The sequence below is a fragment of the Phoxinus phoxinus genome (assembly GCF_949152265.1).
Source record: "Phoxinus phoxinus genome assembly, chromosome: 8".
Taxonomy (NCBI): Eukaryota; Metazoa; Chordata; class Actinopteri; order Cypriniformes; family Leuciscidae; genus Phoxinus; species Phoxinus phoxinus.
Genome location: NC_136883.1, coordinates 17,787,495 through 17,814,657, shown reverse-complemented (window position 1 = coordinate 17,814,657; position 27,163 = coordinate 17,787,495). Strand labels below are relative to the sequence as shown.

At 43.3% G+C, this 27,163-nt stretch overlaps 1 protein-coding gene and 2 long non-coding RNA genes across 3 annotated transcripts; 1 reads left to right on the top strand and 2 right to left on the bottom strand.

Annotated features, from left to right (window-relative positions):
* Nucleotides 1-1,466: 1,466 nt before the first annotated feature.
* LOC307003093 (uncharacterized protein) lies at nucleotides 1,467-14,381 on the bottom strand. Its single transcript, XM_079621206.1, has 7 exons — nucleotides 14,367-14,381; nucleotides 12,028-12,078; nucleotides 10,440-10,543; nucleotides 9,113-9,253; nucleotides 6,997-7,108; nucleotides 2,791-2,979; nucleotides 1,467-1,922 (listed from the first exon to the last, which is right to left on the bottom strand). The coding sequence occupies exons 3-7, from the start codon at nucleotides 10,537-10,539 to the stop codon at nucleotides 1,697-1,699; spliced, it is 768 nt and encodes a 255-aa protein (XP_079477332.1). The 5' UTR covers nucleotides 10,540-10,543; nucleotides 12,028-12,078; nucleotides 14,367-14,381; the 3' UTR covers nucleotides 1,467-1,696.
* A 1,202-nt stretch (nucleotides 14,382-15,583) lies between these two features.
* On the bottom strand, nucleotides 15,584-23,301 carry LOC307002816. Its single transcript, XR_013798545.1, has 3 exons — nucleotides 22,567-23,301; nucleotides 21,520-22,499; nucleotides 15,584-15,851 (listed from the first exon to the last, which is right to left on the bottom strand). It is a non-coding gene; the product is annotated as an uncharacterized lncRNA (long non-coding RNA).
* Nucleotides 22,506-25,170, top strand: LOC307002830. Its single transcript, XR_013798559.1, has 3 exons — nucleotides 22,506-22,635; nucleotides 23,972-24,085; nucleotides 24,969-25,170. It is a non-coding gene; the product is annotated as an uncharacterized lncRNA (long non-coding RNA).
* Nucleotides 25,171-27,163: the final 1,993 nt, after the last annotated feature.

Below are 27,163 nucleotides of genomic sequence, written 5' to 3'. Positions count from 1 at the left end.
TCCGTGTCCAATAAACTAGCTCCTAAATTCATTGGCCCGTTTTCTGTCACCAAGATTGTTAGTCCGGTGGCAGTCCGCCTCAACCTTCCTCTAGCGTACAAGAGAATTGATCCGGTATTCCACGTGTCCAAAATTAAGCCCGTCTTTTTTTCCCACATTAATCCGCCTGCCCCGGTTCCCCCACCGCCGCGACTCGTAGATGGGGAACCTTCCTATTCGGTCCGTCGTATTCTGGACTCTAGGCGGAGGGGACGCGGGTTCCAGTACTTGGTGGACTGGGAAGGTTACGGTCCGGAGGAGAGAAGTTGGGTTCCGACTCGGGACATCCTGGATCACTCTCTTATCGATGATTACAATCGACAGGTAAGGGGGTCTGGGAACGCCGTGAGGCTTTCCTAGAGGAAGGGGTACTGTCACGGTTGTTGAATGCATTGCCTCTTCTTTGTCTCGTGTCTTTGTTTGTTTATGTGTGAGTGGGCGTTGTCCCACTCACGTGTTTGTTCAGCGCTCCAGCTGATCGTCATCATCATCATCATCGTTCACAGCTGCGGCTCATTTCCTCCCCCATAAATACTCACCTCATTCTCTGTTCTAGTGTCGGATTGTTTGTCGATGTTGGTGGAGTCTGGCCGTGTCCCGCGTTCGTCTTGTGTGTTCCTGTTCCCGAGAGTCCTGTCAGTGTTTCCTCACTTCTTCACCGGGCTATTGGATCACCACCTCTCACCGCACCAACTCTTCACAGACCATCGAGTCCCTGCACGAGCCTGAGTCGCCGCCTCCCTGTCTACTTTGTTACTGTTCTGAGTTTTGTTCCACCTAAATAAACCCTGAGTACCTGCATCTGCTTCCTGTGATTTTCTATCATGACACTAATACTCTAATGAGGAGTTGATGCTTAGTTGCAAAGGTAACACTTTACAATAAGGGTGCACTAATAAGCATTAATTCATGCTTAACTAATGCACAGATAATACTGAATTAATGTATTACTAATGATTATCTAAGCTATTAATTAGCTATTCATTAATGATTGCCTCACTAGCAACTAATGAAGAGTCTGTCTGATTAATATATTAGTTCAGAATTGTTATTAATTAAATATGTAATTGTGGATTAATTCCATAATCACTTATTTTATTAACTAATAGTGTTAATTAATTTGTTAATTACCACAATGAGCCAAAGCCTTATATTTCAACTTCCAGATAATACAGGTAAACTAATATGCATTAATACATTATTAATTACAGCATTAGTAGTGTGTCAATTACTACAATTACTAAATGATGAGTTAATAATGATGTGCCTCAACAAGTCACAACATAATGATATATTTGCAAACCATTAGCTAATGATTAATTAATAATTAAAGACCATCATTACCGTTTATAAAAGCTGTTTATTAAACACTGTGGTTTCCAAAAACACATTTCCATAACACATTACATTAAAATAGTGAACAAATATAAAAATGGAATAATGTATGTGTACACCCATTTCTATGACAACTGTTAGCTTAAACACTAAAGAAAAAGAAAAGAAACTAGCTCCTGGGCTGAGCTGTACTAAATAAAAAAGGGAAGATTATTCTAAATTCTTATTCTAAATTATTTAACCACTAGAACAAAAGCAGTCATAACCAGTAACAACACTGCTTAAAATATACTTGTTTGTCATAGCTTTCAGGGCAATGTAACTACTTTTTAAGAATGTCTAACAGGTCATTGGCCTGTTTCATGGAACATATGAGACTTGCATTTGGCTCTAAAATGCACTGAGACAAGCATTTGCCTGCAAATTTTTGCAGACTGTGTCCTTTATGGAAACCAGACCTCAGGAGCTTGAACATGTCAGGGTTAACTGCAGCCAGCTCTGCAATTGGTGCCTGGTTGACGATTGTGTTCCGGTCAACCCCCACGTGTCACAGTGTCTGGTGGTTCCCTGGGTTTAACACTAGAGGTCTCCGTTTTCACGGTGTCTAGGCATTTTCACTACATTTCCCATAATCCTGTCTGTCACTGATTGTTAATTTCCTTCAGCTGTTTCTCGTCACCTTGTTTGCACTTGTGTATATATACCCTGTCTGTTTCAGTGTTTGTCACGGAGTCCTTGTATATTGTCCCCACACTTCCGTTGTTATTCCGAGCCTGTTTTCTAGTGTTTGTGTTTTATGTTTTTGGATTGCCTTTTTGGATTTTGACCTTTGCCTGGACTGGTTGTGAGTACGGATTACCCTTTATTAAAATACTGCTTTTGGATTTCTAATTCCCTGTGTGTGCGTGTCGTGACAGAAGGACTCCGTCATGCAGAGATCCAGCGGTATGGGGTCTCCTAAGTCTCCAGCCACTGAGAGGGGGAATTCTCAACCTAAAGAGATTCCTCCTCGTATGAACATTTTTGAGTGTTTTGCTTATTGGGCCCGATTGACTGAGGAAGCTGATAGGAGGAAAGCTTCCACACCCCTTTCAGAAGCTCCCAGAGAGTCATTCGAGGGAACCTGGCTGGCAAAATTTTCTGGGACCCGCGGAGGTCATAGGAGAGGAGGTACTAGAGGGGAGTCCAGGTATCACTCTCCACCTCGATCCTTCATGGAACCTGAGGTGGTGAGGTCCAGCCCAGACTTCCATCCGCCGCCGATCCCATCCAGTCCAGAGCCTGCCTGTCGCCATCAGAGGCGGCAGAGGAGGAGAGGGAGAGCTTCCTGCACTCCTGACGTTCCCGAACAACCCACTGTTGTCCCGGAGACCGTTCCGGTACAGTCCGCTGTCATCCCGGTGGTTGTTCTAGTACAGCCCGCTGTCTCCCTGGAGGTCGTCCCCGAGCAGCCCGCGGCCGTCCCGGAGGCCGTGCCCGTGCAGCCCACTGTCATCCCAGAGATCGTTCCGGAGATACCCACCATCAGTCCGGCCACGGTAAGGAGGGCTGTCTTCCTTTTTTATGCTGTGGCAGTACTGCGTGCTTGGAGGAGGCACAGCACGTCTGCCGATCCAGAGCCTGTTCACGTCACGTCTGCCGAGCCTGTGTCTTCGGACAAGATGGCTGCCACAGAGATTGTTCACGTCACACCTGCCGAGCCTGTGTCTTCGGACAAGATGGCCACCGTCGAGCCTGTTCACGTCACGTCTGCCGAGCCTGTGTCTTGCGACAAGATGGTCGCCGCCGAGCCTGTTCACGTCACGTCTGCCGAGCCTGTGTCTTCGGAGAGGATGATCGCCACCGAACCTGTGCCTGAGCCGGTGGTGTCTGTTCCTGTGCCTGAGCCGGTGGTGTCTGTTCCTGTGCCTGAGCCGGTGGTGTCTGTTCCTGTGCCTGAGCCGGTGGTGTCTGTTCCTGTGCCTCAGCCGGTGGTGTCTGTTCCTGTGCCTGAGCCGGTGGTGTCTGTTGCAGTTCCTGAGCCGGTGGTGTCTGTTGCAGTTACTGAGCCGGTGGTGTCTGTTCCTGTGCCTGAGCCGGTGGTGTCTGTTCCTGTGCCTGAGCCGGTGGTGTCTGTTGCAGTTCCTGAGCCGGTGGTGTCTGTTGCAGTTCCTGAGCCGGTGGTGTCTGTTGCAGTTCCTGAGCCGGTGGTGTCTGTTGCAGTTCCTGAGCCGGTGGTGTCTGTTGCAGTTCCTGTTCCAGGGTCTGTCCCTGTCCCGCCTTGGTCTTCACCGCCATGGCCGCCCGAGTGGTCGTCTTCACCCTGGTCGTCTCCGCCGTGGCCGCCCGAGGGGTCTTCACCGCCGTGGCCGCCCGAGGGGTCTTCACCGCCGTGGCCGCCCGAGGGGTCTTCACCGCCGTGGCCGCCCGAGGGGTCTTCACCGCCGTGGCCGCCCGAGGGGTCTTCACCGCCGTGGCCGCCCGAGGGGTCTTCACCGCCGTGGCCGCCCGAGGGGTCTTCACCGCCGTGGCCGCCCGATGGACTGTCTGCTTCGCCCTGGCCGCCCGATGGACTGTCTGCTTCACCCTGGCCGCCCGATGGACTGTCTGCTTCGCCCTGGCCGCCCGATGGACTGTCTGCTTCGCCCTGGCCGCCCGATGGACTGTCTGTTTTGCCCTGGCCGCCGCTTAAGCCATTCCCCCTTGTTCCTGTTCCCCTCCACGGACCTGGCCCCCCATCCCACCTCCTGATCCTCCACCTTTCCACCTCCCGCCTGGACTCTTGTTTTGTTTGTTTCTTGTGGTCTTGGAGCGTCTGGTAGCCGCTCCGTAGAGGGGAGGTTATGTCACAGTGTCTGGTGGTTCCCTGGGTTTAACCCCCTGAGGTCGGCAAACGCGTGGGCGCGTTTTGCTCGTTTTTTTTTACATAGCAGCAAAATAGACCTAAAATACTCCGTCGGTTTTGGTCATACAGACTTAAGAAATATGAAAAAATAAGCTGTTAAATGTCTACTTTTTTATGTGTCCACTTACAATCGAAATAAAACATTGTGCTTTTGTAAAATAAAGAAAGTAAACAGGGAGTGCTTTATGCCTCTCCGTCTCCGTGAACTTTTTTTCTGAAGCACTTCTCTAAACTCAAACAAAACTCAGCGAATACTTTTCACTCAGACATGAGCTATATATCTCTATAATCATTTAAGTGTGTAGTTTTAAATTATCTAATTCAAATCTAAAACAAATATTCTCTGTTTATGTAATCTATATAAAAAGAGCGAGAGATCAATTGTGCTCATTATCGTTCTGGCACCTCATTACTCCGCTAATGTGACACGCCCATCGAGAGCGCGCGCTATTCAAACACAGATAATCTGGAGCAACACATGCAAACCAGTCAACGCCCACAACAGCTGGACAACACACTCGCTGTGAGGAATAGCTCTGCTAATAATATCGTGATTATCCTGGAAATTTTACCTCAAACGTGCTGGAGTAGCCGAACAACGGATCCAGCTGCGTAAGTGCTTTGTTCTAATCGCGATATGAACTGGTGTCTGTAAATTAATCCGCAAAAGACTGTTTAAATTTGAATCGCGTTTCTGTGTTTGAATGAATGCACGGCGCATGTGCATGCGTTTGTTTACTAACGTTACAGCTCGCGCGTGTCTGTGTGTGTGAATGAAATATCTATTGCCTACTGAGATGAGTAAAAATCGACTGAATACGTTGAAATAAAATGTCTTTGTATAAGCAACATTTTAAACTGCAAATTAACATTTATGCCCTAATATAGGCTATATTATAAAAGACGATATGTTACAGACGAAATATGAAAGACAACATTTCGTTTTGGATAGATTATAAAGTTTGTACTGCCACATCAAAACCTAATTTCCAAGGTGCAAACAAAATCTTAAAAGGTCAATATAAGCCTTCTCTTTAAACTATTTTTGTGTTTTATTAGTGACAAATTTGGGGAGAGGATAGCCTACATAATCCAAAACTTTCTGAAAATACGAATGAGAATTAACTGCACAATTACTAGAAATGTTTACCTTGGATATTATACAATTTGCAAGCATAGGCCTACACAGTTTGTGGAAAAATACACTTTTTTTTTCAAGATGTTTCCAACTCTGAACCAATTCTGTAGATGTGTGTGTGTATGTATGTATGTATATATATATATATATATATATATATATATATATGTGTGTGTGTGTGTGTTGTCTTTGCATTCTTTGCATTCTGTGTGGCTCAGTGACACACTCAGTGAAAGGCTCATTAGTATGCAGCATTAGCAGGTCTTCTTTGTCTCCAGGTGTGAATGAGGACATTATTCATGACCTTGTTGGATCATTCACGCCCCCCTGCATATTGCCTTTCCAAACAAAAAGTGTCTTACAAAATTTAAATCAATCTATTGTTTAATGTGAACGATTAGCCCGGATGATTTTCAGATCATTTTGAAGTAAATACTCTAGCCGACAAGATCCATTAGTCAAAAGTATTGTGGGAATATGTGAAGTTGGTCGTTTGTGGTCTTATATCAGAACATTTAAGTTTGAGTTTTTTTAATAACCACGCATAAATAATATTCTCTCAAAAATGCAAACATGTACATACATGTTGCTCACATATTATGATAGTCATGTTCGTGCTAAATAGAGTGTAATTACACCTTTGCCATTAATATGTTTATAAGCAACTGAAAAAAATACAAATATCAGGTCATGTCAAAACATCTCAAGGACCCCAAAAACACCTTAGACTCCAGAGGGTTAACACTAGAGGTCTCAGTTTTCACGGTGTCTAGGCATTTTCACTACATTTCCCATAATCCTGTCTGTCACTGATTGTTAATTTCCTTCAGCTGTTTCTCGTCACCTTGTTTGCACTTGTGTATATATACCCTGTCTGTTTCAGTGTTTGTCACGGAGTCCTTGTATATTGTCCCCACACTTCCGTTGTTATTCCGAGCCTGTTTTCTAGTGTTTGTGTTTTATGTTTTTGGATTGCCTTTTTGGATTTTGACCTTTGCCTGGACTGGTTGTGAGTACGGATTACCCTTTATTAAAATACTGCTTTTGGATTTCTAATTCCCTGTGTGTGCGTGTCGTGACACCACGCTGTTATAGGCATCGGTCTTTGTTGAGCCACTTTTGACAAGTCGGAGGACTTTCTGGTATCGCAAAACACACTCCTCAGGAGTTCTTACTGGAATAAATGCATGAAAGCAGAAAAACAAATGAGAAATCATTCCATAGACAAAGCCTGCTGCTACTACTAACACTAATAAATGCAAATATGGAACTTTTTAAGGCCATAGCACTGGCTTAAAATCAATCTAACCCAAACCATTCAATCATGTAGTTTTAATTAAAGCTGATCTATTATAACAAATTTTAGAAGTTACACACTGATGGAGATATCTAAAAAGAATGAAGGTGCGTTTATTCAATTTACAGACAGTGAGTGTTTTTCGGTTAAAAATAAATATAATGACAGCTCTGGTCTCTGTGAATACATTAAGAGACAATAGTAACTAGTAAAGTAGTACCTCTTTAGAAATCACCGCCCAGTGATTTCTTTTATTTCTTCTTTTTTGATTTCTTTTTATCCTTCTTTTTCTTTCATGAAGGCTCTGATGAATCAGAGCTGGAGTCATCTGAAGATGTTGTATCTTCAGATGACTCCAGCTGGGATGTTGTAGGGTACTTGGACTGTTCCGGAATCTCAGCTTTCAGTTTAAGGGCTGTGACAGACAAAATAAAATGTACAGATAAGTATATCTTCTTTGAGTCTTGAACTACATATAGGCTGCGTTTACACTTGGCATTAACAGGTATCTGGATGTTGTCCACATACACATTGAAAAGACAAGTGTAAACGCGCTTCTGATCGGAATGTTATCCGATCAGCGTGTCGAGGTTCGGAGGTAGTCGAGGACGCATTGTGATCGGATCTCAGTTTAATATAAACGCAATCCAGTCATCGTGTCTGCATTCACAGGTGGACGTCATATAAATCCCCGCCCAGTCTCCCCACGTGCTGTCAGAAAATAATGGCCAGATGCAGTTTAGACAATAAATTCAATTTATTTGAACTTTACAATAATTGTCAATATTTAAAACAGTTTATTAAGACTTACATGATACTGTGTGTGTCATTTTTCATTTTAATTGTGCAACATTATCTGAAGAGGCGATCGCCTGTACAATAGCAGCTGTGATCATGAGATCTTAAAGTCCCACTCTGATCATATTTTGAGCTATTTTTAAACATTCCCAGTGGTCTTTAAATTATGATTATGCCATTTTTAGCCAAAATCTCAAAACCTGTGTTGTTTTCTGGGACTTCGCTTCAGCAGAGCGGCAGTAGCTCATTAGCAATTCGCCTCTGCGTTGTGGGCGGAGCCGTTGGCACGGAGACGACCCTCCCTCTCCCCGTTGCTGAGAGCTCTGATCACCGATCATTATTTCACTCCGAGACGTCGCGGTAAAAAACAGCTCGACTTCGCCTCGATATTTCATCCCTCCCACAGTGATCAATAAGGACATATTTAGTATCAGTGGATTGCTCGGAATTTTGGGATTATTATGATGCTAATGTCACCGCTCTATCTGAAAAACTGACTGACTCTCTCACGAGTGATGGGCTTGACACACGAGGGGACAAACGACTGCGACAGGCGAAACTCGACGGTGAAAGTGACTTACTGTTACAGTATGTGTTCCAATTTCAGCGCCACTATCGGAGCTCTGTTCACAATGACATGCAATGGCTTGTGTGTGTGTATCTGACCCTGCTGCTGAGTAAAATTAAACACAAAACACAACTTCAAAAAAGCCCCTGTAAAACGCATTACATTACATTACATTATAATCTACATCGCTTTAACACAGATGAAGTTAAGTTAACAGAGAGTTAACTTTTTTAACTAACTAGCCCTGCCCAGTGGAGTTACTACGTCACAACTCCAGTCTATTTTAGATGGCATTTTAGCGTCTGCTACTGATTCACAGTCATTTGAATGTAGAAATACTCAGAAATACAACTTTGAGCTTATTTTTCTCAAGATATGTTCTCTAACATCAGAAAAATGCCACAAGAACATGTTAACACCTAGAACAACATGATTTTTATCGGAGTGGGTCTTTAAAGGAGAACTCTGGTCAATTTTAACATTGAGCTCATTTTTTTGTAAATTTGGAGTGCTGTCAATACAGAGAACAACGACACAAATCGGTGTTGCCTACACAGTGTTATCCTATTTTTAAAATTTGCACCCTGTTGACTTGAATGGGGCACGTTTTAAACCTGCTTTTAGCCTCTTAACATCTTTGATAAGTCATTACAACACGATGAATCTGACTACAGTAGATGTGAAAGATATTAATAAAAATGATGTTATATATCAGCCAGCGCTCATACCTGTATTTACATCCTGTTTGCGGTCAAAGTCCAAAGTAGTCGATTGTCGAGTTCACGCAAGTGATCATAGGTAACTAAACCTATGCGCGTGAAATCGACTACTTATTTTCACTTGCATGTCTCTCTGGTGTTGAGGACTAGTGCATCTTTGAGCCTATATTAAGTATGAGTAAAATACTTAAGAACTGTTAAAATCAGATACTCTAACCCTTTTACTCAAGTCGTATTGGAATTGGGGACTTTTAACGAAGACATTTTTGTTCTAAGGTATCTGTACTTTTACTTAAGTATGGTTTTCAGGTACTCTTTACACCTCTGAACTCACCATCTTCCAGTCTCTCTCTGAGAAAGTTTCTCTCTTCAGTCAAAGACTCCACTTTTTCCTCCAGAGCATGGATCTTCTCCTTCAGCAGCTCAACTGTTTGTTTTGTTTTGGAAAGAGTTATATTGGAAGTTGGAGCCTCTTCTAAAAGACAAATCAAATAAAAATATGTAGGAGTGAACAAAGAGTACAATTGACAATGAAATATTTGCATAGTGTAGGGCTGCACGATTAATCTCATGATAACAAAAATAACATTGAAAATCGCGCTTAAACAATTTGGTTAGTGTGATTATTAAATCACAAATGCTGCGATAATTTTTTTGCGCATCATGTCAGTGACGCACAGCTCTTTGATCGGTAGTAAATGCTAATCCATCTGAATTCTGAAAGCACTGTGAGTTTCAGTCACTTATAATGTGCATTTAAAAAAGCAAAGCACGCCAAACATCTTTCCAAACATGAAAAGCATTTATTAACCTCTTGTCCAACAACATTTAGTAACATGTTTTTACTCCAAAATCACTTCTGCGGCAGGGCATATTTGGAGTTTCTGCGCCAGAGCGCCCTCTGGCTTTCAGACGGAGCATTTACTACTGATCAGAGCCGTACTTCACTGACAAGCTGCGCATAAAGTAATCGCAGCCTTTACCAAATCGCTTTTGGTTTAATTGCGATTTATCATTCAGCCCTAGCATGCATATTGTCAGAAATTTTAAGTTTTATGCTGCTCCTACTATGAAAGTTTTAATATTCCTTCTTTAATTTGTTATTTCTAAAATAGTAGTATTTCCAATGTTCAACATTTTATCACAAATGTCCTGTTTAAATGATCAACAAAATCATTTAAATGACGAAAGTACCCAGATTTCCAATGTTTTCACGGACCAACTTAAATGTATTTGGTAAATATAAATACATTTCGATTTGAATGGCTGCAACACACTCCAAAAAAGTTGGAACAGAGGCATATTAGAAGTGAAAAGATGAAAGAATATCAGAGTTAAACTGTTTTAAAACAGTCCACAATAAGCAGGTTGTCACGGTTGGTAGATCCGCTGTCTCATTCTAGTCTGTGTGTTTACGTGTGTGAGGGTGTGGGTGTGTCTCAGTTCATTCATTGTTTCATGTGGGCGTTGTCACTGATCATCCTGATTAGCGGCAGCTGTCACAGCCTATTTAATGCCCTGTCTTTCGTCTCATGTTTGTCAGATCGTTGTTTGATGTTTCCCCGTCTGCGTGCCGGTTCCTGTTACCCCCTCGTGTTTCGCCTGCACTGCACTGCACTGGACTGGATTATTCACCGCCGATCTCACCACGGATTCTTCACCTGCACTCTCACCACGGATCGCCTGTCTCAGCCCCTGTGTCACGCTCTCCTCTTGCTGTGTTCCTGGCGATCTCACCAGGAGGAATCCGTTGCCTGTCATCAACCTGGAGTATTTGTTAATCAATAAACATATTGTGCACTCGCACTTGTTTCCTCTCAGTTTGTCGTTACACAGGTGAATTGGCAATACAGTTGGTGATTGGATGTAAAATGTGCATCTCAGTCTTTGCCAGGAAAGCTAGATCATGTCTCATTAGTTTATGCCAAATTTCATGACACACTGTACATTTTCAGCCATCTGCTTGCTTTTTGATGAAGAAGTATGCTGATGGCTGTTGATACAAATATTTACAGTGAAAAGTAGTTATATTGTGGGCTGTTCTCACCTAAAACCATATGGATTGCTTCAGAAAAGATTTAAGTGACTGAAGTTTTGGTGCCCGCTCATTAATGGTGCGTTCACACGGGACGCGAATAGTGCGTCAGGCGCGAGTGATTTCAATGTTAAGTCAATGCAAAGACGCGTTACGCGCATAAAAAATTCCTGCGGCGCGAATGAGGCGTAGAGTGCCGCACGGTAGATGAGAATATGCGAATTGGGCATCTGGCGCGCTAAACGCAAATTATTTTATGTAGTGCTTTTTGTGCATTCACGCGTTTGACACGAATTCGCGTCTGCCGTCCGAGTAGTAAAATCTGAACTTCTGCGTCAATTCATGCCGCGTTAACCAATCGGAGCCTGCTTGCTGCTGTCACGTGGTGAAGTGACGTGATAAACACGGGCAGGCCCAACATCTTTTTAAATGTTTGGCCTCAATAACTTATTTTGTAATAAACACTTGCAGTCATAGGCTACATTTCTGAATGAGATGAAGAAAAACTCACATAACGTTAATTAAAGAAGTCGTTTGACCTACGTTATAACGAGTCATTAATGTATCTTAACTTATATGTTTCATATAATAGAACCGAGGCTATAGATTGTGAATTTAAACATTTCTCGTTTACCAGCGGCAAAAGTCAGGAGGACTAGTCGAGGTAAGGCTGTTCCAGGCGGGTAATGTGAGCGCCCGGATCTCACAACTTCTCACACTTTTTTAAATAGGCGCTATCTTTATAAACAAACCACAGATTTGAGCTTTAAACAACTACAATCTCGACTGAACAACTCTTAAAACTACATTTCGTGACACAATGACAGTAGTATTTTAAAATGTCCCGCCTAGCACTTGCCCTTTGCCCTAACGATTTCGCTTTGGACGCGCAAATGCATTCAAAATGTTCAAGCATCAAACTAGACACGGCAGACGCGAATTTGACGCGTTATTCGCGTCTGGTGTGAACACACAGTTACACTGAAATTACCTTAAAGAGTGGTTTTCCTTCATTTAAATTCAACAGAATAAATAAATTAGACATCTTGGATGATGTGGTTAAGGAAATTGTATGGAATTGTGGAATTGTGAGAGAATTTTCATTTTTGGTTGACCTATTCCTTAAGGTTAAGAAAATACTGTAGGATTCATCTCTGAAGATGTCTGGCTCAACTGGAGCAATCAATGTTTAGTCAAGACTCACAGAAACCTACCCTGCACATCATTCTCCACCTCCTCCTGAGCAGGTTTGCGGACTGGCATCTCTGATGGTTATGAAGAGTAAGGGGGTGGCAAAGACATATTCAGATATAAAAAAAAACAATTTTCATTCCATACAGTTTCTTCCAGTTTGTGATACTTGTACTTGAGAAGTTTTTTTTTTTAATGGAAGCGGTTTCCATACGCATTTCCACCACTAAATAAATGTAAAAAAGTAATTGCGAGTTCTCTCAGAATTCTGACTTTTTTCTCGCAATTGAGAGAAAAAGTCAGAATTGCAAGTTTATATCTCGCAATTCTGAATTTATAAGACACGTTGTGCATTTATATAATGTTTTTCTTACTTTATAACTCGCAATTGTGAATTTACATCATGCTATTTTAGTTTTTTTTTAAAGTCAGAATTAAGAGTTATAAAGTAAAAATTGCAAGTTTATCGCACAATTCTGCCATTTATCGCGCAGTTCTGAGATAAATATCAGAATTGTGAGATGCAAACTGTCAATTGTGATTAAAAAAAAAGTCAGAATTCTGAGACAAATAGCTACTCAAACATCTTTTAATTTATTTATTTTATTTATTGGTGGAAATACGTATGGAAACAGCTTCCACACGTTTTAGTTGCAATAACATGCTAGCAGCACAAGTCGGCCTCGTGCACGTTACCTTCAGTAATTCTGCTGAATGTTACTTTAACGGGGTGGTTTACTGCTTTTTTTTCTTTGCATGATTGTGTTAATGGGGTGCAATATAACATGTCTTCGTTTTTTTAGTTTTTTTTGCCTTATTTTTCATAAATTTCCCCTTTATTGTAAGACGCTTTCTCCTCTGTCATTTGAACGACCGGTTGACTTCCTGATTCTATGAAACCACTCCCTCAGAAACAGGCAATGGGCTCAGATTGGTTAGTTGGGCCGGTGCATTGTAATTGGCTAAACTACGCAGTGCACGTTGTCCGGAAACTTCACGCCCATCACCTTTACGGGCGAAAGTTGCATGTGCTCTGGTCAAATGTAAATAATGGTTTCAATACTGCCGTCAGTTTGAGCCAGAATCAGACCCAGAAAGCGGCAATGAAGAGAGTCAAGCAGAACCTCCCCAAACACGGCTCTTACAAAACGTTTCTGAATGGTACATTTTTTTTATTATTATTATTCTATTCTACTATTATTATATAATAATTTCGATACGCTGTTACTTGAAAATGCCACTGCTGACACTTGTTAGCTTTTGAGATACGGGTTATTCTCCTGATTAAACATTTAATATAACTGAATAAATGACTGAGTAATACCGCAGCTGAAGTTTGCTGTTGCGATTACATATGTATTTTTTTTTAACTTTATACACGTTTGTCTTACACACAAAATAGCATCGAACTAACTGGCTACTATAAACAAACAGCTTTGGCATTGGTTTACGTTCTTGATCAAATCGAAAAATTACTTCATAAAGTAGGAAAATACATTTACAAAATTAGTACATAATTACAAATTGCAGGTTCAAAATGTTTGAACGCGTTTGTCATAGAAATAGCATAATTAAGTGGCTATAACGCGAGTGCTGGCATTTGTTTACGTCCCTGATAAAACTAAAACATTACGTCTGAAATTATACATGCAAACATTTAAAATTATTAAGTCTTACTTACAGGTTGTGGCCCAACAACGGCTGCCTCTGGGTTTAAAGTTGGAACTGCTTCATGTTTTAGAAACAGTTTCTTGTTTAATCCGGCATTGAATTCGTGGGGATTCTGGAAGCTGTCTTCCGTAAAATGCGCAGCACAGAGAGCTACGATTGTAATTTTCAGGAACATAATAAAACAGAAATTGTAGCCATTGTTGACGAACTACAGCGTCCATAGGAAGCCCGAACACCGAAGACCTGACAGCTGGGTGAAAATAACACACTTTCGACGGCATGGCTACAGCTCTCCACTATAATTCTTCCTCTTCCACAACGCCGCAGAAATATGGCCACGCTCCATTTTTTGCATATTCCGGAGGGAGGGTTGATGTAAATGTATGGGTTAGCTACGTATAAAACCCGGGAAGTATCTCGTTGTAGTCCCATTCGAGTCGTTTCTGTAGGCATTAAACTTCCTGATTTTTAAAAGACGATATCTCTGCTTATGTTGAACTTTCAGCGCAGCAACTTTACAGATACTGTTCATGCACCAACAGCAACATTACACACTATTTAAAATGAAAAAAGTGAAATCGCAATCAACCACCCCTTTAAGGCAAAGGTCTCGAACATAACTGCTAGCTTTACTACTCACCAAACACATCAGAACTATATTTAGATGGTATTTTGCGATTTATCCGCTTACTTCATTTCGTGCTTTGGCTTGCCATTGCTGCTGTCACAGTTACAACGTCTTTGTATGTCTCCAGGTGCTTGCACGCGTCTTGCTGCGTGTCTTCTGTCAGATGGTTCGGTCCGTCATCCTCATCAGGAAACATTGGTTCCACTTTAATCACAGAGACCTGGCGCTCCCCCCTAAACACAACGTGGAGCTCAGGTGGATCTTGTACATCTTTGGTGTTGTCAAATGATGTAACTAATGTCAGAGTGGGTGCTATTCCATATATTTGAACTTTGTTTAAAATGCGTAAAATATTTACACCCCCCGGGCCCTTCTCCTTCATGTTCGGTTCGTTTTGTTATGCAGTTCGTATAGGTGGCCAGATGGTGGCCTGGCTTGCTTTTCTTGTACGAGTTAGTATGTAAGATATGTAAGTCACAAAAAAAAATAATATGGCTGACTGAATATTATAACCAATATTTTACGGACACCGTTTATTGTCTTCACTATTTTAGACAACCACTATTTTGTTAACAGTTTAAACAAATTTTTTTTATCATTTAAATAACTATTTTCTGCCACAATATGTTATCTACATAAAGTTAATTTGTCACCAATAAATTATTTAAACAAACCTAACCCCTTATGTCTATTTAAAATGATAAATGTTCACAGGAAGTATGGTGTGAAAGTTGCAAGGTTTACAAAAGTCAAATAGTCTCGTCAATATCGTGGTGCGCATTTTCGCGGCTAAATTTGGGGTCATGAGGTCAAGAAGTCGTCAATTTCACACTGCAGGTTGACTCTCTTTTGGTGTACTAGTGTACACACATTTGTATCACTGCTTGTAAAAAAAGAAAGAACATGAATCTAACGACAGAACTGTTACTTCTGCTGATCGATAAGCCAACTAAGAGGACTACTGCAAGACTCGTAAAATGGCTTCAGAAAAAGAGACTTCTATCTAGGAAGATGTTGTGTCATATGTGGTCGTGGCATGAAGATGAAAAGACGACATGACATATCAGACGGCTTTCACTGGTAGGTTGTATTATTATCATGAATACCCTCTAGTACGGTTTTATTTGACCTCTTAAATGCTATTTTATGCCAAGTAGTATACATGCCTGGTAACTTTTGTCCCACCTAACACCGTAGTTTTTAATTAAAGACAGAACAAGTAACAAACATAGTGTGGCGACCGAGTTCTTACAACAGGGACACAAAATAAATAAACCAACTACGCCACCCTGGGGGCTTTTTACCAGGGAATCGCCCTTGACATACTAGGAGCACACAAGGCTCACAGGCTCGTATCGGCTGGAGTCAGGCATGAGACATGGGTGAGGTACAAACAGTAAAATCACTTTTATTCATTAAAATGATCCAAACAATCACATAGAAGGAAAACCACGATCAACAAAAAGGATATACAAAATTGGACGCTCCTGGTGACGGAAATTGGGGACGGCAGCCAAGTCCCTCAACCCAAGGGGCCTCTCTATTCTCCTAAAAAGAAAAAAACAAAGAAAACGTACTTGGTTACTAACGTAACCTCGGTTCTCTCTAGAAGAGGGAACGAGTACTGCGTCGAAAGACGCTACGGGAAAGATTTCTTTTCCGAGATTGAAGCCTAAAAATTAATCCTTAATTTTGTAAAATTTGTAAAACGCTTTTCTGTAGCATACAACCTTAGGCGGAGCAATTTGCGCGCCTATTGGCTGCTCCGCCAGAAAAGCACAGCCTATGCGAGGCCAGTGACGCTTGACCAATGAGGGCGCTTCGCGCCCTCTGCATCACCTCCCGCCGAAACGGGCGTGGTCTTGGCCTTTAAATACGAGCATAGCTGTCTTCCACTCTGATTTTCGCCACTGAAGCGACGCAGCGTGGGCACGCACGGCCTGAGATGCAGTACTCGTTCCCTCTTCTAGAGAGGACCGAGGTTACGTTAGTAACCGAGTACGTTGTCTTACGTAGAGTTCTTTCGTACTGCGTCGAAAGACGCTACGGGAACCCCTGTAACACGCCGTGCGTGCTCTTGGACCGACACAGACACCCAAGGGCGCGCGCCCTGGCATACAAGCGCCTACACCAAGAATGTATAGGGAGAGCGGCTAGAATTAGCATCATCCCTTCATAATAGTGCCCCTGAGGGCATAATAACATATATATGTAAATAAATAGATATATATGAGGGGTCATAGCATGCTCATGGGACACATTGTCAGTGAGTGATGCTTAAAACATTGGAATGACCTGGGCTGCAGCGCGGGGCAGGAACACCATAGTCTTCTAGACCGAGAGCAGTTTAGCCTGCAACGCAGGAACCTCTAGGTTATAGAACCTTATAAATGTAGACGGGGAGGCCCAGCCTGCCGCCATACTGATATCTTGTAACGAGATCCCGCTATACCAAGCCCACGAAGAGGCCATGCCTCTCGTAGAATGTGCTCTGATGCCCAGAGGGCATTCCAAACCTCTAGATGCGTAGGCCAACGCAATGGCGTCCACCACCCACCGAGACAGACTCTGTTTCGTCGCGGCTCGCCCCTTAGAGTGCCCACTGAACGAAACGAAGAGCTGCTCCGTCTGTCGAAAAACAGCGGAGCGGGACACGTAAGCTCTTAATGCCCTGACCGGGCAAAGGGAGCTATTTCCGTCCTCAGAGGCCGGCAGAGCCGACAGGGAGATGACCTGAGCCCTGAACGGTGTGTTGAGGGACTTAGGTACGTACCCATGCTTCGGTTTCAACACGACTACAGAGTCGTTGGGCCCGAACTCCATACAAGACGCTCTAACTGAGAGTGCTTGCAAATCCCCCACACGCTTCACTGAAGCAAGAGCCAAAAGAAACACGGTCTTGAAAGACAGGTGTTTCATGTCAACTGAGTGAATAGGCTCGAAAGGGGCCCCTTTCATAGCGTTCAACACCGTAGAAAGGTCCCAAACGGGGACTGAAGGAGGCCTTGGAGGATTTAACCTCCTGGCTCCTCTAAGGAAACGGACCACCAGGTCGTTTCTGCCCAGTGAACGGCCAAGCGTTGGATTAACGAACGCTGATATGGCTGCCACATAGACTTTGAGCGTGGATGGGGTTCTACCCTTATCCAATAGCTCCTGCAGGAAGGAGAGAATCTCTGTTTCCCCGCACTGAAGGGGTGACAGACCTTGGTCTGAACACCAACCAGAAAACACAGACCATTTGGAAGCGTAGAGCCGTCTAGTAGACAGAGCTCTAGCCTGCTCGATCGTGTCTAACACTCCCCTTGGGAGGTTAGCGGGTTCCCGTTTATGGCCCACACATGTAGGGACCAGAGATCCGGGCGAGGATGCAAAATCGAGCCCTTGGCCTGCGAGAGGAGTCCCTCCTCACTGGAATCTATTTCCGCTCTGCCGAACGTTCTCCACAACAGGCGCACTGTCTGTGTGTGTAGCGACCACTCTCCTGTCGGAACGTTGTTCCGTGAGAGTCTGTCTGGGCCTACGTTCAGGTGACCTGGCACATGCATTGCTCTCAGCGAGCGCAGGTTGTGCTGGGCCCATACCAGGATGCGTTCCGTCAGCCTGAAGAGGTTTCGGGATTTCACGCCACCCTGGCGGTTTATATAGGCTACTACCGACATGTTGTCCGAACGGACCAGGACGTGGTGCCCTTTTATCCGAGGACGAAAGCGCCTCAGCGCAAAGTCCACCGCCATCATTTCCAGGCAGTTTATGTGCGGTAGTCTGACTCGTTCTGCCCACTGGCCAAAGAACGGTCTGCCCTCGAGCAGCGCTCCCCAGCCTGAGGTGGACGCGTCTGTGGACACCACCTTCAGGCTCGAGGAAGTCCCCAGGCTTACACCTGACCGGTACCAGTCTGACGCTCTCCATGGTGTCAGGGCTGAAATGCATTCCTGATTGACCTTGAGGCGATAACGACCGTGAACCCATACTCGGCGCGGTACACACGCTCCCAGCCAGAACTGCAGTGGGCGCATGCGCAGCAGGCCCAACTGTAGTACTGCCGAGGCTGAGGCCATGAGGCCTAGCATTTTTTGAAATCTCTTGAGCGGCACTATATGACCGCTGCGGAAGGATTTCGCCATTTGCAGGGTGTTTCGCCTGCGCTGTGATGACAGCCGTGCTGTCATAGACAGTGAGTTCAGATCCAGTCCTAAAAAGGAGACCCTTTGACTGGGAAACAGTGAACTTTTCTCCCAATTGACTCTCAGACCTAAGCACTCGAGGTGATTGAGTATTAGGGTCTTGTGGCGAGTGAGTTCTGAAGGTGATTGAGCTAGAATCAGCCAATCGTCCAAATAATTCAGAATTCGAACGCCTCGGAGTCTCAGGGGTGCCAGCGCCGCGTCCATGCACACTGTAAATGTACGAGGTGCCAGGGACAGGCCGAATGGCAGGACTGTGTACTGATATGCCCGGCCCTCGTAGGCGAATCTCAAAAATCGCCTGTGACGTGACGCAATTTGTATGTGAAAATACGCGTCTTTCAGCTCTATTGCCATAAACCAGTCTCCTCGGCGAATCTGCGCGAGGATTTTTCTGGTCGTGAGCATTCTGAACTTTCGCTTTGTTAGCGCTTTGTTCAGATGCCTCAGATCTAAAATGGGTCTGAGACCCCCGTCTGTCTTCGGTACCAGGAAATATCTGCTGTACAGACCCCCTTCGATCTGAGCTTGAGATAAAGGCTCTATGGCCCCTTTGCTCAAAAGCTTCGCTATTTCGGCTCGAAGTAGATGTGCTACTTCTGCTTTTACCGTGGTTTCGACTCTCGCCGTGTAACGGGGAGTGCGTCGATAAAACTGTAGCGAATAGCCTCTTTTTATAGTCTCTAGCACCCATTCTGAGACCCTGGGAAGTCTTTCCCATGCATCTGCACGCGTGACTAGGGGTTGAATGTAATCTGGGCCCTGGTCGCGAAATGGCGGCGACACGAGAGCAACCGTGTGCTGTAACATGGACGCCTGTTACACACATTACACCATCAGCCGTGGCCGGAACACCAGAAATTAAACTCTTTTTTAGATTTATCTGGGTCGCCGTGAAAACGGCGTTTGTGTGCAGGCAAACGGGCTTTACGGCAGGTTTGTTGGCTGCTGAGTACACTGGTACAAACGCGGAACTTAGGGCTGTACAAGCGGGAATCTTTGGTGGAAGTCCGGCCGCGGCGGGACCCGAACACCGTCTTTTTCCTAGTCGGGCTAGGATGGCGCCGAGGCCTCGGGCTTGATTGAGATCTTAGGCCGAGGTCCACGCGGCGGCGGGCGGCGGGGCCTGTCTCGGGCCTGTTGCTGCTGAGCTGGCGCGGCGGGCGCGGGGCGCTGCTGAGTTTGGACAGACGGCTGTTTAGGGCGGCCTGTTGCGGAACTGGAGCGCTTCGGCAGGAAATGTTTCATGGCCTGCGATGTCTTCTGTACCTCAGCGAATCGGTCCGCGAAGTCTTTGACGGACGATCCGAAGGGGCCAGTCGCTGAAACGGGAGCGTCGAGGAACGCAGAGCGCTCTGACTCCGCCATTTCAGAGAGCGTCAACCACAAGTGTCTCTCGGAAACAGTTGCTGAGGCCATAATCCTACCGATGGCGTGTGCGGCGGACTTTGTAGCACGAAGAGCGAGGTCTGTGGCGCTACGTAAATCCGGCACGTTGATCGCGCCCGGGCCTTCCTCGTCTAGCTTGCGGAGGAGGTTGGCCTGGTGGATCTGAAGCATCGCCATGGTGTGCAGCGCCGATGCAGCTTGTCCGACGGCGGAATACACGCGGCCGTTCAAAGCTGATGACTTGCGGCAAGCTTTAGATGGTAGGACTCCCTTAGCCCGCCGTCCCGCAGAGGGTGGGCAAAGGTGAGTCGCTACGGCCTCCTCGACCGGAGGGAGAGCGTGGTAGCCTCTGTCTCAAGCACCGTCCACAACGGAGAATGCTGGCGAGGCAGAGGTACATACCCTGGCTGAAAAAGGCGCCTTCCAGGATTTCGCCACCTCTTTGTGAAGCTCAGGAAGAAACGGGGCGTGTCTGGAGGGAGGCGAAGCGCGGTCTCCAGAGAGGAAGCAGCCATCCAGCCAGTTGAAAGCAGGCTCTTCGGGCGTCGACCAATCGAGGCCGAGGCTCGACACGGCCTGTGAGAGCAGACGCATCAGCTCTGCCTCGATGCTGATCTTCCCTCCTCGGCGTTCCGGAACAGCGGGGGAGGGGAGGTCCACGGAGCTCGCCCATCCCTCGCTTCCTGAAGCGAGAAGCGAACAGCAGTCGTCATCCCCCTCAGATAAGGCTTGCTGGTCGTCGTCCATGACGGACAAGGCGGCGGGCTGCGGCCGTTGTCCGTCGGTGAGCGATTCCAACGAAGCGGTGAGAGGAGCTAGCAGCCGCGAGCTCCTCGTGGAGGGAGGTTCCGGGACCCGCTGAGCGCGGAACTTTTTACGGCGCGGCGCTACAGGGGGTGGTGGAGCAGCTTCGGTGAATGATGCGAGGCGATTCCGCAGAGTTGCGATGGGCATCATATCACAGTGATGGCAGCCGCCATCACCGAGAGCGATAGCTGCATGTTCCTCGCCCAAGCAGGAAACACACAACACGTGGTGGTCCCCGTCGATGAGCAATCACGAGGCATCTTGATAAAGACACTCGTACTCTTTTGTGATAAAAAAATGTGTGACGGAGCGGCGAACACACACAAAACACACACAAAGTTGAAAGGATATTCCACGCCGGAGAACCGCAGCAGGGAACGACAGCTGAAGGCGGCGAAGACCAGCGGCTTCAGGTAAAGGGCTCGTCCTGCTGAGGTGCTTGTATCAGACGGCTGTGGCGGCTCGAATCCAGTCCTACGATGCGTGTAGCTTCGTGAAGAATAAGAAAATCAGAGTGGAAGACAGCTATGCTCGTATTTATAGGCCAAGACCACGCCCGTTTCGGCGGGAGGTGACGCAGAGGGCGCGAAGCGCCCTCATTGGTCAAGCGTCACTGGCCTCGCATAGGCTGTGCTTTTCTGGCGGAGCAGCCAATAGGCGCGCGAATTGCTCCGCCTAAGGTTGTATGCTACAGAAAAGCGTTTTACAAATTTTACAAAATTAAGGATTAATTTTTAGGCTTCAATCTCGGAAAAGAAATCTTTCTCGTAGCGTCTTTCGACGCAGTACGAGAGAACTCTACGTAAGAGAACCACAAACACACGTGCACTCACACTACACTCAGTCAAACACCTCCGGGTGGCACAGCAGTCACTCCAAAATACCACCACCAAGATGAGGAGGGCTGCCGCCCTTAGTTTCCTTGCCGCCCAGGCCTACAATAAAGAACACAGACTCGCACCACAAAAATGAAGAAAACCAAAGGAGAAGACAAGAAATACACAAAAACAATTGTTTGACCAAAATGCACAATGTTCATCTCATTTCAGTATGATAAAAAGCATTCTCATCAGACAGATACGTTCCAGATGATCGTCACCTCACAACATTGTTGGATTTTACACATTCACAAATGATAAATAGATTCAAAAAAGAAAAGAAAAGAAAAAAACTTAAATCAAAACAATGAACAGTGATGACTAAGAATAATGAGCATCAAAAGCCACTTTAAATACAGCTCCTTACATTCTGAGTAGCCTACCCAACGAAAACATCCACACCAGTTCTCATGGAATGAAAGAAAACGTTGACGTTATTGGTGCCGTTGATGTCGGAGATGTCGCAGTGACGCTAGTCAATAAGGCCACACAGCAGAGCAGCGCGTAATCAGTTTGCGGTCGCTCAGCAGTCATATATCCGTGAAATCAAGCCAAACAGCAGCATGCAGTAAGTTTGTGGTCACTCAGAGGTCATATATCCGTGAAATCAAGCCAAACAGCAGCACTGCAGTAAGTTTGTGGTCGCTCAGCAGTTTAAGTTATGTCGAACCGGACTTCTGATTAAAGCGTCCAGTGAACAACAATGACGACGAAACAACCCACCATAACCTGAACAGGCATATGAAACACACATGGATTAAAACAAAGAGGAAACTCACTAAGCGGACCTAAGTCGGACTGAGGCATTAAATATAAAAGATTGAAAACATACCTGAACAGCACGTCATTAAAGAACCACGAAACTCATCCGCTTTTCTAGAAGTTCGCACAACAACGAGCGCCGCCGAGTGTATGCCGGTTAGTTCCCCTGTCCACTACAACAAAGAGTCAACATCACCCAGTGCCACAGAAATCATTTGCAACAGAGTCGCTAACCAGTACCTCTCCAGCTCTTGCACACCGCGCCGGAACAACAACAATGACATCACGTCACGTGTAATGCCCTCACAGGTAATGTACACCAACCCCATTTATAGTCCTCATAACTAAAGCCAAATCACCATCCAGCCGAGCTTTAATAGGCGGAGCCGATGCCTACTGCTACAATAGCATAGCATACGAAACAAAGTGTGGCATAAATTGGTAACAGGGGATCCAAAAATAATTTCATATTATTTTAAACACGTTAACTTAATGACTTTTTGTTTCTTACCAATTTTAGAGAAGACATAAAGCAATCAAATTCTACTCTAAACACCTTAAATATTGGGGATAAATTTACATATTTTTGTTTATGTATAACTTTTGCCAGCAGTATAATGAATTAACAGTGTGTTCAAGACCTTTGTATGTATTTCTTTAGTTGTATTATTAATACATTATTTAAAGGGGTTTAACCAATCAGTCTTTCAATTAATATTATCAACAATTGAGTTCCAAAAAAATTTTTTTTTCTATTTTATTTTGTTTTTGAAATATTGAATTTTTTTATCAGTCAATTCAACACCGTTTAATATCAATTTTGGATTTTTCATTAATGTTGCGTTATACTGAATATGACTTTTAACAAGATGAATCAGAGGAGAAATAGCTTTAACAACAGAATACAATTCCTTAAAATGCACAGTAAGGGAAACTATAGGGTTCGCATGAATTGTTCGGAAGTTAAAAGATTTAATAAATTTTATCAATTGTCAAACATTTTGATAAACAGATTAATATCCCTGTTAAACCAATTCCATAAAAATAAGGATTTATTGGCAACCAATGTATTGGCATTATTCCAAATAAAGGAAGTGTGAGGAGAGAAATTGTGTGAGTAGCAAATGTTCCAGGCTAAAATAACTTGCTGGTGGAATTTGGACAATTTAATAGGGAGTTTAGAAATATTAAAGTCAGTTAACAGAAATACTAGACCACCTATTTGGTTAAAGAGACTATGTGGAATGTGGTTCCAGAGGGAGTTACCATTAATCAAAAATCTTTTAAGCCAATTGACTTTAAAAGCTCTATTAACGTCTTCAAAGAAAAGTACCCCCAGTCCCCCTTCAGCTTTCTTATTAGTAAGAACCCTTTTCTTAAGTCTTTGGGATTTGTTTTTCCAAACAAAAGACCACCTAACACCGTGTCTACATAGGACGCGAGCGTCAAAAGACAATATGACCCATTATAGTCTGTGATATTGTCTACACTGGATGCGGCACAGCGCGATGTGACAATACATAATACTAATACATAATACAAAGGATCACAGAGGAATAAGTACTTTTAATTATATTTAAAGTACAGATGATGTATCTAGATATTATTATTTAACATTGATTTAACTTTTCCTTATAACCATAAGGGAATGCAGACATCGAAGCCACAGAGGCAGAAAATGCAGTAGGACTGTCAGAGCAAAATCACTTTTTCAGAATTCAAAAAAATCCCTTTCTTCATGGATGACATTTATTTACCGGTAAGTCAACATATGTCAATCTTAACCGTTATATTTCATCAGAAACGACCTGAAAACAGGGCTTAAAGTGTAAAATACCGAACTTGTCCTTTAAGTGTTACCGTATAGTTCTGATTCTCTTTTACTTGCCATGACTCAAGAGCACATCCTGGAATATTAACTAGATTAAATATACCACATTATGTTTGAAGTTTGTTTAATGTTAACATAATTCTGTTTTGAATGCATTTGGTTAAGAAATAAATGTACTAAACATGACTGTTAACATTAGAGAGACATTTTGTTTTAAATCCAAAAAGTACTAAAACATGTTATATTATAATGCTTTTTCTCTTGACTTTATTTACATATCTGACCTTGAAGTAAAACAGAAATAATCAATTACATTGATTTCATGTTGTTCTGTATAGGAATACATTATTATTACAATAACCCTCCAAACCTGTATTTGGCATAATCTTACCTAACCTGAAATGCCACATAGTTTGTTTCAAGAACCATCTGGAATGTCATCCTAAACTGTTTACAAAAGGGTAGACATGGGTGATTGAATGAATGTCTATTTGTCATGGACTAACTTACTTCAACCAATCAAAATAACAAACCATATAAGAGGAAACAGAATTTAATTAAAGGGCAGTAGAGTAAAACATTTTTTGCCATTGAGAAGAGCCTTCAGTGCCATTCTTTGCTCTTCTTTCAATAAAGAAATACTCTCCAGTCTTGATATAACAGATGCTGTATAGTAACTGTGTTGTTTTAAAATGAACAGTCACTTCTGTCATCACACCTAAAACACCCCCGTAGCTTCCGGGCATGTTAAGTGAAGCAGTCAGTAATATGAAAAATAACTAAGCTATGCACTTATCTTCAATGCCACCAGGTTCTCTCAAGGCTTGCACCTCAGACAAATCGACATGATGCAAGATGGGATTGCAAGAAGTTCCCGAACTATGTCCAAGATGGCTGAAACATTAAGAAAGGTTTGCAGGTGTGCTATGAGGCGTTATACAAGAAGAGGTGCGCAAATTATTGGAGATGCCAGAGAATTTGCTGTTATTGACGAAAGCAGCTTCCGTCATAAACGTAAGGTGAGTTAAAGGGTGTTCTCTATTACCATGGAATATTTACACAATGTGAAGTCACAAAGGATTAACCTACAGTGGAGATCATAAATAGAGAACAATTTATGAACACGTGATTTTTTTCTGAAATAATGTTCTTCATCATTCAAAATTTGAAAGAATTTTAGTTGTGGCCATTTAGTTGAGGCATTTCAACAAAAAGCTTTATTTTGTGGAAAACACAGTGATCAAAATTAGAGAACCGCAATGATAGTTGCACGAAGAAAGATTACAACTAAAATGGTTGATTACAGCAGTCAAAAGATAGTAGGAAGTGTACCGCCCCTTGCTTTGAATGACTTCAGCACATCTGCGGCCACAGGACACCACTAGTCTCTCATACTGCTCTGTTGTGATCTTGGTCCACTCTTCTTCCAGTATTTTCCACAGGTCGGTGACTGTAGTGGGTTTCTTAGCCATTACTTTGTCACCAAGGATTTTCCAGAGATTTTCCTTCAGGTTTAGGACTCTGGGCTGGACATTTCATTATTTCAATGTTTTCAGCTTGCTTTCATCACTGAAGTGAACTTTGGACCATTTCTCCTCTGTCCACAACATGCTCCTCAGCAAAGGTTAGTCTAGCCTTTTAATGAGAAGTTTGGTCACTGGGACAGCAATTCCAGCTGCAGTGTTGAACCGATTGACCATTGAGATTCTCCGCATTATCCTGTCCTCTCATGCATTTGTCTTTCGTAGACGACCAGCCTTTTTGGGGGACTTGAGATAGTGACATTGTAAAGATGCAATATTCTATAAATCACAGACTTGAAACTACCAACTTTTCTTGCTATGACACTAAAGGGTCATCCCTTAGGCCTTCATCTGAACATCCTACTGTCGAAGGGCTCACCATCTTGCAAAATCAGTGGAAATTGTAAAGTTAGGCTGCCAGTTAAATAGGGTTTGTCAGATAATTAAGAAAATTAGCACCGGGTGCCAGATTAAGACAAATAACTGGGAAGTATCTAAAAGTGTTGTCTAATTTTGATCAGTGTTCTTTTTCAAGTTTTTATACTGTGCTTCAGAATATATTTAACTCTTGAAATATGCTTAAAAACTGCACTTTCACTCCTATTCGGATAACTTAAAATAGGACTAAGCAGCGACCTCAAAATTTAGGAAATTGTAGGTTGTTTTGTAATATTGATGTCCACTGTATTTTAATAATAACTTTTGTGTATTAACTCTAATTTTAAACTATTTTTTTTTAAACATTGTGCTCCTGAAGACATTATTATTCATTATTCATTATTATTATTCATTGTAACTGCATTCGCTTTCCTCTTTAATAGTAACTTCTGTCAACTTTGAGCAAATGACAACGGACTCAAATTATTTTCTGTTTGTAATTAATAGTATATAATACATATTTTGACCCATTACAGGCATACTAAGCATGCATATGTATTTTTGAGTGCTTATATGGAAGCCATTTCTGTACTTTTGCCATTGAGTATATATTTTGTTTTTGTGTCAGGTCTTTGCAGACTAGACGTGATATAATTTGTTTTAACTTTTATTACAGTATGGCAAAGGGAGGGCAGCCACAACTTGGAGACGAAAAAAGTGAGTCTTTGGTATACTAGGAGTAAAGGATGAGCGACGACGTCCAGTATTACGACTTGTAAATTTTTATTTTATTTATTTATTTGTTTATTTGACAGGGACATTGTACAACAAATGTGTTGCACAGACCAGAAATAGCTACAAGCTCATTTTCATCTGTAGTCCCTGGACAGAGGCAAAGTGACAGCAGGTTAACCCCCTGGGGTCGGCAATCACGCCGGCGTGATCTGCTCGCTTTTTTTCTTATCAGTGCAAAAGAGATTCAAAATACTTTGTTGGTTTTGATCTTACATTTAAGTGTTTTACATCATTCGATCCAGTTAAGTTTCTATTTTTTTTGTGTATACTCACAATAAAAACAAAGTGTTGTGTCTTTCGCCAAATAAAG